Source organism: Salmo trutta, chromosome 15 (genome assembly GCF_901001165.1).
Source record: "Salmo trutta chromosome 15, fSalTru1.1, whole genome shotgun sequence".
Lineage (NCBI taxonomy): Eukaryota > Metazoa > Chordata > Actinopteri > Salmoniformes > Salmonidae > Salmo > Salmo trutta.
The window spans coordinates 55401796-55418593 of NC_042971.1; the positions used below are offsets into that span (position 1 = coordinate 55401796).

Here is a 16798-nt window from a genome sequence, read left to right on the forward strand (position 1 = left end):
ACACACAATAGACCAGCAAATATTCTTTACAACATAGGAATCACTACAAAACTTATTGTATGACCTCTTATACACTATATTAGGCCCAGCCTTTGGAACTTTGGTTTTCCTATACATGGCTACTATATTATGATCTCTACATCTAATGGATTGGGATACTGCTTTAGAGCAGATTTCTGCAGCATTAGTAAAAATGTGATCTTTGATTTCATTCCTATGCTGTTTGTAAATACCCTGGTAGGTTGACTGATAACCTGAACCATGTTGCAGCTTGAAGCTTCCTTTTGAGTGGACAGCTTGATTAAAACCAGTCAATATTTAGGTGACCCAGAAAATATACCTCTGTTGATGTCACATACATTAAGCATTTTACACACATAAATGTTCTGTTACTAGCAATAATCGATTTCATCAACCTTGTTTTTAGGCTACGTATGTTAATGTTGGCTATTTTTATTGCTTTACTGGAAGGCTTATCAGAGGTAGATAGGACAGTGATATTTATTTTTGAGTTGATAGTGTAGGGTGAACTGCAGACAGTGGGCTTCCTACTAGGGCAAACCACCTCAGTGCTTGTAATGTAACTCAGGTTCATAGGTTATTAGTAGTTAGTGATACTACTAATAAAATAATAAGTGTACAATATGTTTTGTCCCTTTAAATGGCTTTTATTAATTACTTATTAGAGCAAACCCAATCTCTCTCTCACACACACACACACACACACACCAATCCTCCACTACATCAGAATCACTCAACAAACATAACATACGTTGGGTTTTTCGAAACACAGCACAAGTCAACAGAAACTTAGCTTAAAATATACACAATGTTGTCTTGGTAATTACTTTAAAAATGTTGGTCTCTTCCTTTAAAAACGTTTCACTAACATTATATAAAAAAAAGGTGGTAAAGATAAGAACAAAAACAGAATGTAAGGTGGTGGATCGTAAATCCCAGGCAGCCAGAGGCCTCCCTCCTATATAGCCTTCACAGCGTCGTCTATCTCAGAGATCTGATCTTTTAGCTGGTTCCACTGTTCTGGGTTCAGTGAGATACCTGGGGACAGAGCAGAGACCAGTCAGACAGAGTGGTTAGTAAACTGATCTAGTATCAGTGAAATACCTTGGGACAGACCAGAGACAAGTTAGACAGAGGCAAGTCCACTGATCTAGGTTCAGTTATAGAATCCGGAGTGTAGCATCACTGGGCTTGATGTCAAACATGAAATCTGGGTAACCACTGTACAGTCGTGGCCAAAAGTTTTGAGAATGACACAAATGTTCATTTTCACAAAGTCTGCTGCCTCAGTTTGTATTATTTTACCAAAACAGGGTCAGGGTGCCTTTGTTATTGTTTCAACTGCTGATTGCCCCTTTAGAAATTAAAAGTATAAAATACCCATATTGAAATGTAACTTCACTTAATGAGTTTATAATAGACAGTTAATTAGTTCATACCTAGCAGTTTACAAATCATGAATAAACAAATATATATCCTTGTTGGTTGAAGCACCAAAATGACGATAAAACGATTTTAACCAATGATTCATCAATCCATATGTCTGTATAGCAACAGCATGTCTGTTAGTTCAGGGGCCAGGTGACTCATTTATAAAACACAACGTAAACACAAAATATGCCCCAAAACATGTGTGCACCAGTTCATGCAAAAGTTGGCATTTATAAAAACGGAACTTGACGTGAGAATGTGCTTATCCTCCCGTAAACTTTAGACCATGCGTACGGACAGTTTCTAGTGGTTGAAGTATTTCATTGCAAGAAGGCAAAAGTAGCCTAGTAGCTTTGGGGAATATATGATGACACTTTTATTCATAACAGCTAGCTAAATATAATAACAAGATGAAATAATTTGCCATTAGTGAGAAGAACGAAAATCAATGTATTTTATCTTTGCCTTCTAAAATAATTAGAAATAGGCATCTACTTCCTATTATCTATTTCATTTCCACAATCGTTGAATTATAAATTCCTCACCTTTTCATACTTGCAAAATAGCCTTTAGGCCTACAACAAGTTAGGATAGGCTAGCATTTGTTCCATCTCTCATTTAATTGGACCTACTTCACAGTAGTAAATACAGTATCTCAAAAGTGAGTACACCCCTCACATTTTTGTAAATATTTGAGTATATATTTTCATGTGACAACACTGAAGAAATGACACTTTGCTACAATTTAAAGTAGTGAGTGTACAGCTTGTATAACAGTGTACATTTGCTGTCCCCTCAAAATAACTCAACACACAGCCATTAATGTCTAAACCGCTGGCAACAAAAGTGAGTACACCCCTAAGTGAAAATGTCCAAATTGGTCCCAATTAGCCATTTTCCCTCATCGGTATCATGTGACTCGTTAGTGTTACAAGGTCTCAGGTGTGAATGGGGAGCAGGTGTGTTAAATTTGGTGTCATCGCTCTCACACTCCCTCATACTGACTGGTCACTGGAAGTTCAACATGGCACATCATGGCAAAGAACTTTCTGAGGATCTGAAAAAAATAATTGTTGCTCTACATAAAGATGGCCTGGGCTATAAGATTGCCAAGACCCTGAAACTGAGCTGCAGCACGGTGGCCAAGACCATACGGCGGTTTAACAGGACTGGTTCCACTCAGAACAGGCCTCGCCATGGTCGACCAAAGAAGTTGAGTGCACGTGCTCAGCGTCACATCCAGAGGTTGTCTTTGGGAAATAGACGTATGAGTGCTGCCAGCATTGATGCAGAGGTTGAAGGGGTGGGGGGTCAGCCTGTCAGTGCTCAGACCATACGCCTCACACTGCATCAAATTGGTCTGCATGGCTGTCGTCCCAGAAGGAAGCCTCTTCTAAAGATGATGCACAAGAAAGCCCGCAAACAGTTTGCTGAAGACAAGCAGACTAAGGACATGGATTACTGGAACCATGTCCTGTGGTCTGATGAGACCAAGATAAACTTTTGGTTCAGATGGTGTCAAGCGTGTGTGGCGGAACCAGGTGAGGAGTACAAAGACAAGTGTGTCTTGCCTACAGTCAAGCATGGTGGTGGGAGTGTCATGGTCTGGGGCTGCATGAGTGCTGCCGGCACTGGGGAGCTACAGTTCATTGAGGGAACCATGAATGCCAACATGTACTGTGACATACTGAAGCAGAGCATGATCCCCTCCCTTCGGAGACTGGGCCGCAGGGCAGTATTCCAACATGATAACGACCCCAAACACACCTCCAAGACGACCACTGCCTTGCTAAAGGAGCTGAGGGTAAAGGTGATGGACTGGCCAAGCATGTCTCCAGACCTAAACCCTATTGAGCATCTGTGGGGCATCCTCAAACGGAAGGTGGAGGAGTGCAAGGTCTCTAACATCCATCAGCTCCATGATGTCGTCATGGAGGAGTGGAAGAGGACTCCAGTGGCAACCTGTGAAGCTCTGGTGAACTCCATGCCCAAGAGGGTTAAGGCAGTGCTGGAAAATGACGGTGGCCACACAAAATATTGACACTTTGGGCCCAATTTGGATATTTTCACTTAGGGGTGTACTCACTTTTGTTGCCAGCGGTTTAGACATGAATGGCTGTGTGTTTTGTTATTTTGAGGGGACAGCAAATTTACACTGTTATACAAGCTGTACACTCACTACTTTACATTGTAGCAAAGTGTAATTTCTTCAGTGTTGTCAAATGAAAATATATACTCAAATATTTACAAAAATGTGAGGGGTGTACTCACTTTTGTGAGATACTGTAGATATGCTATGTCAAGTATTTTGCTCTATGAGCTCTGATCCGAAGAGCAGTTTAACGGTAGAACAGATGGTTCATTTTTTCCATTGATGATTTGCAGGCTACATCTGAATACTTTAACGTCAAATTTCTTGAGTAGACAATATTTCATTTATAAACATAATACCGTATATCATAACCATTGCAGAATACATTCCTCACATTTTCTGGACATGATAAGTTAACATTCCCGAAGTAGCCATACAACAAATTACCAAGCACCCCTCATTTAATTGGGCCTATTAGATAGGCGATTATAATTTCAAGTTTATGCTCTATGGATCTGCATGGTAGCACAGTTTATAACATACAATAGAATTCAACATGTGAACAGACAGATTATATTTTGTATTAAAGTGTAGGCTACCAAAATGAACAGTCCCTTGTTTACATAGTCATGATATCGAATCAAAATAATTTATTTACTGATACTTCTTGTTGACCTTTATCAGCAGGCCTACACTGTAGTTTTCCTTTTTTTCATAGTAGACAAAAATTCACAGGCAGTGCAGAATATTTATTTTTGGGGAAAAGTTATTGCAGAACATTGAATTCAAACCCGTTTACAGGTCCACAAAATTTTTGCAAGAAAAAGAAAATGGTCAGATACAGCAAATTTCACCGCATAAGAAAACATTCTGCCAACACCTCCAAAGACATTCGATTACGTTTGCCGTTGCTATTTTCTTTAGATACTCTCTTGGCCTGACTCCAATACTTCCAAAGTATACAGCAAATAAGGGCATTATTGTCACCATTAAAGAGGAATGATGGGTGTTAGAGGCAGAGTTAGAATTCTCATTCACACACACACAGTTTTATGACAAGTCTGAATTATAACAGGAAACATGCGTGTATGGTGTGAGCCAAGTTAATAAATCTCAATATCTTTGAGCGTGCGGGGTCTTTTCAGAAATGGCGCAGATATTTGGTGTTCAATTTACGCAACGATTATAAATGAGGCCCCAGGGGCCCTGCTGTAGGCTTCACACCCCAATGACAGGTTTCTTACCTTTCCTGCCAGGCTTCATCTCCCCCTCCTGATCCATCCAGTACTCACGGATGTCGATCAGACATTTACCTTTGAATTCACGAACGCTCACATACCGCATCTTCCCAATCTAAAATAAAAAAGAAACGTAGAGGTCATATCGACATGCAGCTAATGTTGTATCTTTTGTACTGGGGATGGACTGACACTGTTCTTCTTCACTGTTTACCTGGAACTTGTTGTCATCCTTGTCCTGGTTGCGACTTCCCTTGGAGGTTCCACCCGGCTTGGAACTCTCTCCCCCTTTCGGTTTCTTAGCTGCTGGTTTCTCTGGTGCTGCCTGCTTTCTCTTCTTGGACTACAACAGGGGTTCATTTAAATACGTCACATAAAAATGTATAAACATTTGTTTGAAAGTGCAAAATGAACCTTCTGATTACAATATGGACATCAGCATCAAAAATACTATATACTATATAAAAACACAGCTTCCATATTGAACCTGTCTGAGCATTGTGAAATATTTGTGTCCTTTTTTATTTTATTGACTGAACCACAAAACAGTCACAAGAGTACTGTAGGCTGTCTTTACTCTGTGGCTTTGGATACAACACAGGAGGCTGTCTGTCTGTGTGAATGGGGGGGGGGGGGGTCAGTCACGTTTACCTTGGTCTCAGCTTCACTGTTGGAGTCACTGCCACTGCCACTGCCAGAGCTTGAGGACAGAACTTCCTTTGACTTGGGCATCCTGGAAAAGGAGGATGCAATAGCTGAGTAAATGCTATCCTTCCATAGGACTTCATACGTTTTCAAATAAATGTACATTACAATCTGCATGATTTTGTTCAATCATAGTGTTTTGTCTCCCAAGTGGCGCAGGAGTCTAAGGCACTGCATCTCGGTGCTAGAGGCGTCACTACAGACCCTGGTTCGATTCCAGGCTGTATCACAACCGGCTGTGATTGGGAGTCCCATAGGGCAGTGCACAATTGGCCCAGAGTCGTCCAGGTTAGGGTTTGGCCAGGTAGGCCATCATTGTAAATAAGAATTTGTTCTTAACTGACGTGCCTAGATAAATAAAGGTAGAAAATAAATCTTTAAAAGTCTGACATTGGCCTGCAGATGACGCTATTATTAATTTTATGTCGTTTGTCATCTGTGTCCAACTGGAAAGTATGCAGCCAGCTATACTCTCGTGTTCCCTGGCGACCGGCTCGTACAAAAAACATCCTCCATTCATGTTGCGTCGGTTTCCTTCTTAACTAGCTTTAACGGCGAGCCGCCGGGAGTGTAAAAAAACCTGGGAAAATATACTTAAGTTGAGGACTACGGTCCAAACACTTAAAAGACACACACCCTCGCCTTATGCACTTTAGGGAAATGATTTGCAAACTTCCCTTGCTTGGATACGTAAGCCCCGCAGCCCTCGTTTTTACGAGTGTATAATTATGTTCACTCCTGGCCTGAAACTCCCCATAATTCAATTCGCGACGACTGTACATCCGCTAAGAAAAGTCCGCGAAAACTTAACGTCAATGGAGATGTCAACATACAAGTGTAAGTAAAAACTAAGAGATGTGCCAAGATGGCGGCTTCAACAGACGCTTTTTTTTTTTACCAAGCTCCGTACCAAACTTCAGAAAGATTGTGAAAAAGACAAGTTTACAGTCATTAATATTACTGTTTTTATTTGTTCAAGATATAAGACCTTTCCTGTGACTGGAATAATTATTGGATAATTTATTTCGGCATGTCCATGCAAAGTCGTGACAAAAAAAAAGAAAGAAGTTAGCCGTTCTATTGCTAATCAACAAGAGAGAAACGTGCTTATAGACAACTGCCATAACAACGCTTGGCCTATGGGTAATATCATGCTTTCAAATGCTGTTGAAGATGAATTCCCCTCTTTACCGGTTACTCCGTGCAAACCTCCACCCTCCAAAAAACCCAACATGAACTCTGACATCGTGGCTACCATCCTTACTCATCAACTCCAGGTCTGAAGCCATTGAGAAAATGGTAGGCGCGAACACCATGGTTATCGAAGGCTTGAAAAAGACTGGAGTTTGCATGTGGTGAAATCAAGAATGTGAAAACGAGAGTGGCAAAAGTTGGGGGAAAAAGTGTGGAAAAGAATAACAATATCTACCATAGACGTCTCACTGATCTGGAACAATACACAAGAAGACGGAACCTGAGACTCTACGGCTTGCCAGAGGTGGAGAATGAAGATGTGCGAGGAGAGGCTATCCGCATCTGCCAAGAAGTTATGCCTGCAGAGAAGAACAAAGTTGGTGATACCATCGACGTTGTGCCCCGCCTCGGCAAGAAGCAACAGCAAAACGATTCAAGACCAATGGGTATCATCATCCTCTTCACTGCCAGATTATACAGGGATGCTGTCTGGGAAGCTGCTAGGAAGAACGCCTTCCTTCAGAGCCATGGTATGCGTTTCGCCGAGCATCTCAGCCCGGAGGACATAGAAAGAAGGAACAAGTTGTGGCCAACGATCAAGATAGCACGAAATGAGGGAAAGGCTGCTTACTTCGTCGGAGGACGAGGCTTCATCAACGGTTCAGAAATCCATATTCCTCCCTAAAATCTCACCAGAAGGAACAGATTGATGGTTTCAGCCATGGCATTCTCATTTTTCTCATTGTTTACCTAACAAGCATCAGGTGACTATTTTTCGGAATACTCAGGTACTTCAATTTATTCGTTTGTTCTTGTATGACCAGAAGACCTATTTTGTTTACGAACTTACGAAGAAGACTGAAAGCTGTATTTATTTATGTATACAGTAACCAAGATACTGTTTTAAAGGGCATACATGTCTGCTCTGACTTTACATGGGTATTGTTCTATTTAGTTATTAATACTTATTTCCAAGTGAAAAAGGTCTTAGGAACATGTATATGTAAAACTTTTTTTATTCAATGTTTTTATGATCAGTTTTCATATGCACTTAAAATAGTAGATACACTTTTATTTAAATTATTATTTGGTATTTTATTTCTCAGAATAGTTCCTGATTACACTAGAGGGTTTTTAGTCTCTTACTACAAGAACCCTTGGTTTGGTCTTGAACATAATTTTCAGTTGAGTTGAATTTCAAAGCCGGATAACATCTAGCTCAAAGTTTATGGAATAAGCTATTTTCACTTTAAGTTGACTTAAATGGTGCAGATCTCGGTTCCTTATCGTTTACGTTCACTGCTCCTACTACAGTTTATACTTTTATATAATCTTTGTTGTTTTGTCTATAGTTTCTCTTAATGTTAGGGGGTTACGAAACAATGTGAAGCGCAAGGCCTTATTTTTATTTGCTAAACAATTTCGAACAAATTTTTGCTTTTTTCAAGAGTCACTCAATTTCAGCTGATGCCAACTTCTGGAGGTCGCAGTGGGGCAACGGTATTTGGGTTTCCCATGGATCTGAACGCTCCGCTGGTGTCACTACAATGAAAAATACCTTTGGTGGTAATATTCTACACTCGGAATGTAACCCTTTGGTCACTTTATTTGTCTTGTGATCAGTTACAATGACATTACGCTCATTACTGTAAACTTCTATGGGTACAACACCAAACATGAGAATGATGAGTTGCTTGAATCTATAGCGAAACATATACTTCATTGGTTATCTACATTTCCCAATTCGTTATTATTGATAGGAGGGGACTTTAACATTACTATAGATAATTCAACTGATAGATGGCCCCCAGGTAGGCCAACCAATCAGAATTTGGGTTTAATACTTTTTATGGAGAGTTTGATCTTACTGATAAATGGAGAGAGAGGTTTCCGGCCGACAGATGATTCACTTGGAGTAACAAAACAGGTTCCAGACAATCCAGAATAGACTTTTGGCTTATATCCAAATGTATTGATAGTGTTACTACAAATATTTTTACTACTCCCCTCACAGACCACAGGCCATTTACATTGATATCAAAATATTTACCCCTGATACTAACCTTGGTAGAGCATCCTACTGGAAGCTAAATAGCTCGTTATTAAATAATGATATAGTTAAGTTTGAGGTTAAAGATCTGCTCTTACACGTTTGGGAAAGGGCTTGTGAAGAAAACTCTTATTGCAAGAGCTCTTTAAATGAGGTGTCCAAATACCTTAGCAAGATTACTACCATATTTTCTAAGACCAGAAGAGCTGAAGAGGAAAAGGTGATCATTAAGATAACTTCCCTTTCTCAGAGGTCCCTAGCCAACCTCTCGGGGGAGGAGAAGATGGAAATAATTGAGTTACAAAATAAACTGGATAATATATAGATTAAAAGCAGAAGGAGCCTTTATAGATCTAGGAAAAAATTGATTGAGGAGGGAGAACAGAATTCATCCTATTTCTTTAGACTTGAGAAATTTCACTCTACAAATAACACTATCCATAACTTAAACATTGATGGTGTTATTAGATGGCCAAAAATTAATCGCTAAATACTGTAGCAATTTTTACAGAAAATTGTATAGCTCTACGTACTGTCAGGAATCCACAGATATGTTTTTTTGACTCGCTGGAAAATGTTCACTCTATCAGTGATATAGAATCTAAACAGTGTGATGAACCCATCAAAGTTGAAGAGATTATAGAGGCTATCAACCATCTAAAGAACAATAAATCACCAGGTGTTGATGGAATTACATCAGAATTTTTAAAATTATTTTCTGAACAAGTAGCGCCCTTCCTATTTGAAGTCTTAGAGTATTAAAAACAATGTTCTCCCTCCTACACTGAGTCAGAGGTTAATAACACGGATACCTAAGCCTAAAAAAGTAGTGCTGCTCATCGATAACTGGTGTCCAATTTGTCTTCTTAATAATGACTATACTACTTGCAAAAAGAATGAAAGAATTCCTGGATGCAATCATTGATGAGACACAGTCTGGCTTCATGAGGAACAGACATATTTCTAACAATGTCAGACTAGTATTAGACATACTTGACTACTCAGACCTAATAACCGAGGATAGCGCCATATTATTTTTAGATTTTTATAAAACATTTGACACATTAGAGCATCAGTTCCTCTTCCACTCCCTCGAGAGACTTGGGTTTGGGGATTTTTTTCTTTATCTTCTCCCCCGAGGGGCTGGCTGGGGACCTCTGAGAAAGGGAAGTTATCTTAATAATCACCTTTTCCTCCTCAGCTCTTCTGGTCTTAGCAAGATTACTACCATATTTTCTAAGGTATTTGGACACCTCAAATTTAAAGAGCTCCCAGTTCTTGCAATAAGATTTTTCTTCACAAGCCCTTTCCCAAAAGTGTGAAAGCAGATCTTTAACCTCAAACTTAACTATATCATTATTTAATAACGAGCTATTTAGCTTCCAGTAGGATGCTCTACCAAGGTTAGTATCAGGGGTAAATATTTTGATATCAATGTAAATGGCCCTGTGGTCTGTGAGGGGAGTAGTACAAATATTTGTAGTAACACTATCAATACATTTGGATATAAGCCAAAAGTCTATTCTGGATTGTCTGGAACCTGTTTTGTTACTCCAAGTGAATCATCTGTCGGCCGGAAACCTCTCTCTCCATATATCAGTAAGATCAAACTTTCCATAAAAAGTATTAAACCCAAATCCTGATTGGTTGGCCTACCTGGGGGCCATCTATCAGTTGAATTATCTATAGTAATGTTGAAGTCCCCTCCTATCAATAATAACGAATTGGGAAATGTAGATAACCAATGAAGTATATGTTTCGCTATAGATTCAAGCAACTCATCATTCTCATGTTTGGTGTTGTACCCATAGAAGTTTACAGTAATGAGCGTAATGTCATTGTAACTGATCACAAGACAAATAGTGACCAAAGGGTCACATTTCGAGTGTAGAATATTACCACCAAAGGTACTTTTCATTGTAGTGACACCAGCGGAGCGTTCAGATCCATGGGAAACCCAAATACCGTTGCCCCACTGCGACCTCCAGAAGTTGGCATCAGCCGAAATTGAGTGAGACTCTTGAAAAAAAAAAAGCAAAAATCTGTTCGAAATTGTTTAGCAAATAAAAATAAGGCCTTGTGCTTCACATTGTTTCGTAACCCCCTAACATTAAGAAAAACTATAGACAAAGACAAAACAACAAAGATTACATAAAAGTATAAACTGTAGTAGGATGAGGCAAACGTAGTAGGAGCAGTGAACGTAAACGATAAGGAACCGAGATCTGCACCATTTAAGTCAACTTAAAGTGAAAATAGCTTATTCCATAAACTCTGAGCTAGATGTTATTTGGCTTTTGAAATTCAACTCAACAGAATATTATGTTCAAGACCAAACCAAGGGTTCTTTGTAGTAAGAGAGACTAAAAACCCTCTAGTGTAATCAGGAACTATTCTGAGAAATAAAATACTAAATAATAATTTAAATAAAAGAGTATCTGCTATTTTAAGCACATATGAAAACTGATCATAAAAAAAATTGAATAAAAAATGTTTTACATATACATGTTCCTAAGACCTTTTTCACTTGGAAATAAGTATTAATAACTAAAGTGTCCACTTAATTTGAGGGCTGAGTTGGTAGGGTGTGTCTTTTAAGTGTTTGGACTGCAACAACTGTCTTAATAAAACACAATTTCCCACCAAAAATGCTACTTCTTGATGTTCAGCCAATCAGGTTGTAGCAGTCTGGCTGAAGGTCGTCATTAGTTACCGCAGCCAAAAAGTCATAAACCAGGTATAGTTCTACAATTGTTCTTCTTAAAAAATGTGATTCTAGCCTTAACCACATTGCTAACCTTGTGTCTAACCTTAAATTAAGACCAAAAAGCTACTTTCTGTTTTCATTCATCTTTATGTGCAGCATCAGGAAGTAGCATTAGCCACTCTACTAGCATGGTGGTGGAAAGTTGTTTTATTGAGACTGTACGCATATGTCGTTTTTTCTTTCATGCGGTTCTCCATTAAGGTTAGTTAAGGCGGAAACAGACGCCCTTGCAGCCTGAATGGAGGATGTTTTATGTACGATTCGGTCGCTGGGGGTCATGAGTGTATAGCAGGCTGCGTACATTCCAGTTGGAAGCAGATGGCAAACGACGTATAAGGATTAATAATGCCATCTGCCGGCCGGTTGGGATATCTCATACTGTAGATATCTATAACATTTCCACTGAACATTTTCCAGCCTAGAAAAATAACTTCACTATAAAACGTTTTACAGACAGTTTATGTGAGTAAAGTCAACCGTATAAAAATAAATGACGACAGCTGTCATGTAAACAGGAAGTTTCGGCACTATTTTAAAAATGCCGACGGATCATTTGTTGGTTCAAAATGGTGGGATCTTTAGGTGTTGGTCAAATTAATTATGCCAGAAATGGCGCTGGAAACGCCTTTATGCGCAAACCATCATATCAAAGTAAACTTGGAGTCACGTGTTTTATATGGTGTGTTCCTCCCACTACGACTTGGAAAACTATGCAGTTTATTACGCTACATGTGAAATAAGTTGAGCTTGACTTGGTGGAAATCCACGGTGATCTTGACGCTACTTTTCCAGAAATATTGAGTGTCCTATTCTGGTGACATGATGATCGATGCTTGACTGCCATTTGACAAATAAAAATATTCTCGCTCTTATCCATAATAATCAGGGGTTCCCAAATGTTTTCACTCGGACCCCCCTTTCAGCGCGCGTACGCACAAGCACTGTTCATGACAAATTGTTCACATCCCTCTTGTTGGTGGGGAGAATATTACAGGTTTATAGCTTAGTTCTTGCAATTCCACAAATTGTCATGTGGTGCGAAGAACATTTTGCCTAGCTACCGTTTCCCCTCACGCTGGACCCAGAAGTTGTCCACGTGATTATCGAATATGCAAATTAGTCATTGTTCTGTTCACTATTTTCATTCGCAATATAGGACTGTTTCGCTCGAATTATTGCACAGCTCGTTGAGTTATTATAGTACACATATCTTCTAGATAGGTAGGCCTGAATTAACCAAAAATGCAAAAATGTATCACGATCAAATCAATCGAGCATGCAACAGCAGCGTCCTTGCAGCACGTTACAATGTTGCATATAACGATAGCTTTGCACAGGGGTTCGCTCTAGGTATGAAATCTACATAGCAACATTAGCTACAGTACTTACGTTTCACTGTAATGTTTCACTGTATGAGCTCGAGTGTAGTGTTCGCGGATGCTGTGTGTGAAGGCGGTAGATACAGGCCTGCAAAATGTCTACCCTAGTGGTTCGAGGTTTACCAGATCTTGATTCCAAATGAACTGGATGAAGTACTTTCACCACAAGGCTGTCCCACTGTTCCGGTTATCTAGAAGTCAGTCGCGCGAGTTTGCTTCAGGTTCGTTGCACCCGGACGTACGGTTTATATTGAATTGTGGGAAATTATGTTCTCTTTCTGTGCTTCTGGTCACAGTTAGGCTGTGTTCCTAATTTTAAAGTGGCAATCTGCGGTTTAAAGCAGCACCGCGCCGCTGTTTAGGTAAATAGCTGAGGGATGTTTCTAGAGAAATGTAACCAGTAACCATTCAAATTCATTGACAGAGCTATGGATGCAAGGATTTACTTACCATACACAATATACAAATTATAGTATATACCACGTTTTGAGGCTATACAGTGTTTGTTTGCAAACATTGGAGTAAAACAAGATAATATCTTGGTTTCTGATAGGGTAAGACAGTTCATGAGGCATTTATAAGTTAATTCTTCCAAAAATCTATGGGTTAAATTGTAGTGATGCTCGATATACAATTCCCACAACTAGGGTAACCCTATTCGTGCGATGCATAGGGTGTTTGCCTTTCACACCAGTGACCCAGGTTTGCTTCCCTGCCGTTTGCCAGTTTCCTACAATATCATGAATTTAAAAGTCCAAAAAGGGAAGTTGCAAATGCATATTGCCCCCTTTAAAAGCCACATTTACAGTCTTTATGCTATTAAATAAAATACATGCATACAGAAAGCATCTGTATTGATAGTAAATTTGACAACAGTTCCGAAGAAAAAAATGCATACGTTTTAGCAATCACTAAAATATCAAAATAATAATGTATTATATCAATGCTTGTAAGAGTTGTTTTAGGTTCTGTGAACTAGGCCTAGACACTGTACTATCTGATAGGTCTATATCCAACTAATTTCCTTTGCATCAGGTCAACATTAAGGGTTAATTTATCTATTGGTTCATTATACAGCTGAAGGTTCCATTTTTGGAAGAAAGGATGTTATTGTTGAGAGTAGGTTAAAGGTGACGCGATTTGTAAACAGAAGCATACAATTGCTCCACATTGTGAGGCCCTAATATGAAAACATCCTATAAAATCTTCCTTGGCACAATGTTAAGGACAGGTCAAAGTACGTTGGTAACCTTAGGGGAAGAGAACATAACATTTGCGTTTTATAATTCCGTTTACAAGTTCCTTGTAACGTGTCATTCTGAGCCTCTGGGTTCAACCAAGGGTCATATTCACCAGGCACCAAACGGAAAGGTAAATGGAATGAAACAGGGAGGGACTACCTGAACTTGTCCAATAAGAAACCATTGTTTTCATTTTCCTTTCCAAAATGCTTTGCTATAGGGTGCACTAATAAATTGGACCCAAGAGTCAGCTGACAGCAGGTGCACTCACAGCAGAACTGTACAGTACTGGCCCACATCTGTTAGGCACACCCAGGACAAGCCACAACATGTTAGTCACCACTGCTGTAGCTATTATGGCCAGGGATATAAGGACACTCAGGACAGGAGGGAAATTATCTTCAAATCAGTTCTGAATCTGGTGCAGATGCAGGACTTTGACACATATTAGACATTGTTTGTTAACCCATGAAAGTTAGCACAACGCACCCTAAAATTAACCTCCAGAAAGGTCAAACTCAATATAGTAAGGTCAACTGATGCTCTGTAATGTTCATTATAGGGACAACAATTATTCCTCAAATGCACCTGCATTTCTTAGAAACACTTGCCAATGTTGCACAATCAATCTAGCTTTATTCATTGTCGTTTGTCACTTCATCATTTGACGTGTTTCAATCACAGGTGAACTGTTGACAGATGTTCCTGTCCTGTGTTCTAATTATGAACTCGGATTGTACTTTGAGCAAACCAATACATTTTTATGACTGGTTTATGTAAGTGTGCAAGCTCTCTCCCAATCCAAAAAATATCAATCAAATAACATGTCCTAAGCCAGCATAGTATTGATTGCAGGTGTGGTGTACACTTAACATATCTGTACACATAGCATCACCTATCACACACTTTATGGACTGTTGCTTGTTGCTGTGCAAAGTGCACTGGGCCAATTAACCTTCAAATGGAGGCCAAGAGAATATCCCTAATTGCTATGTTCTATTATTATAAGAATATAACTGTCTAGTATTTTATGCATCAATGCTTCAGATATTTATGAGGATATTTTTATTCCACAAAATAGTATAAATAGTGTTAGTATCTCTGGTCCTTATGAACCTTAACTTGGGTCTTTGGGCACCCATTGTCAGTGAGGGCCAAGGGAATCTCAAAAATGTGTTTTTGGATGCATGCTTTTTTTCTAGGCCCACCCCACAAATGACCAATTATATAATATGTATTACTAAAAATAGAATATACTGTATGTATGTAGCCTAAGCAATAGCTTTAGGATGTGGTGAGTCAGTGGTCTGCTCTATTCGCAAACAAAAATATTTTGCTATGGTAACCGTTGACTGAAGTTCACTGTACAAATGAAATAACAATAGCACAATTTGATTCCATGCAAACAAGGACATATCACTGTGTTCCTTCCAAGGGAATTAGCCTACAATGATAGGCAGCTGCCTATCTGATTTCAGTTCAATCTGTAAGGACATGTCTAACTACATAGGTTTGAAAATGACTGTAAAAACAGCAGGTGATTGGGAGGCGGGACTAGCACAGGGGGGATCCACAACTTACATCACCATCATTAAGGCTATATAATGGAGTGAACTTCTAACATTAGCAGAAGACTCTCACTGACTGACAAGCCATACACAGCTGAACACATTTGGATACTCAGTCTACTCTGTACCACAAGTACAAACAGAACTCTTGAAGAGCTCAACAAAGAAACAGAAAGCAAGCGCAAATCAATATGACTGGGCAAGGTAATTATGCAACAGCTAATTTGATAGTTTTGTTTAAAATTGCTATTGAATATAAGATTTTACCACAAATGAGACATTGTCCTATGTTTAATTGCTTGACTAAACTATGCCTTTCTCTTCTCTCCAGATCTAACTGTCATTCTGGACTGTGCGCATCAGCTGCGTAAAGTTGGAGATGTCCTCGCTAGTGACACCCTGGACTGGAGATCCAAATTATTGGAAATATTGACAAAACATTACAAGAATATAATCAAAGTCAAGTGAGGGAGTTCAACCCACTCAGTGAAGATCACGGAAACAAGAAGATACTATCCTATCTCAGTCCGCGGTTTTGGTAGCTGTGCAGCAGTCCCGCCTGGTCGTTCAGAGGTGCATTTGCGGCCACCTGAGATGAAGTCAAGAGGATAGTCTGCCTGGACCTGCCCCACAATCCAATATTTAATGGCAAAGTGTCCAGTGCTCACCTCCCCACCATGTTAATGGAGAGTGAAAAGGATCGGTAACATTGTGTAATGGCAAAACCAGTGGACCTCTGCTGGTTTGTCGTTGGGACATTTGGTAGCCCGATGGGCAGCCATTCACATGGATGTCAAACGCGAACATGGGAACCAGAGCTGACAGGACCGATCCTACAAGAAAGTACGATGACAAAGGAGGATGATCAGTTGTTGGGGATATGTTTTGGATCATGGACACATGACGTTGAAGTGCTCTGATGCCTTATGTGAGGCTTACATTCATTTTGTTTTAATGAATTGTGCCAAGAGCGATTAAAAGTTGTTTTCAAAATCTGCAATAATTTGAAATTATCTGTATTTGTTCAATAATGTCAGTCAGATAGTAGGCCGTTTCAGCTAAGTGGTGTATATGATATAGAAATAATCAAATTCATTTATCAGGGAATTGTG

General features: G+C 39.4%; 1 protein-coding gene and 1 long non-coding RNA gene across 4 annotated transcripts; one reads left to right on the top strand and one right to left on the bottom strand.

The window, feature by feature from the left end:
* Positions 1-647: 647 nt before the first annotated feature.
* LOC115149383 (activated RNA polymerase II transcriptional coactivator p15) lies at positions 648-13044 on the bottom strand. Of its 2 annotated transcripts, none has more exons than XM_029692206.1 (5): positions 12888-13044; positions 5434-5515; positions 4997-5125; positions 4789-4897; positions 648-1059 (listed from the first exon to the last, which is right to left on the bottom strand). In XM_029692206.1, exons 2-5 carry the CDS (start codon positions 5512-5514, stop codon positions 980-982), a joined length of 399 nt encoding a protein of 132 aa, XP_029548066.1. In that variant the 5' UTR covers position 5515; positions 12888-13044; the 3' UTR covers positions 648-979. The 2 variants fall into 2 exon arrangements, with proteins under 2 accessions (XP_029548066.1, XP_029548067.1); XM_029692207.1 differs by lacking the exon at positions 12888-13044 and adding an exon at positions 6917-7026.
* Positions 10851-16686, top strand: LOC115149384 (uncharacterized). 2 transcript variants are annotated; one of them, XR_003866856.1, is made up of 2 exons: positions 10851-11468; positions 16018-16686. It is a non-coding gene; the product is annotated as an uncharacterized LOC115149384 (long non-coding RNA). The 2 variants fall into 2 exon arrangements; XR_003866855.1 differs by lacking the exon at positions 10851-11468 and adding an exon at positions 14516-15890.
* Positions 16687-16798: the final 112 nt, after the last annotated feature.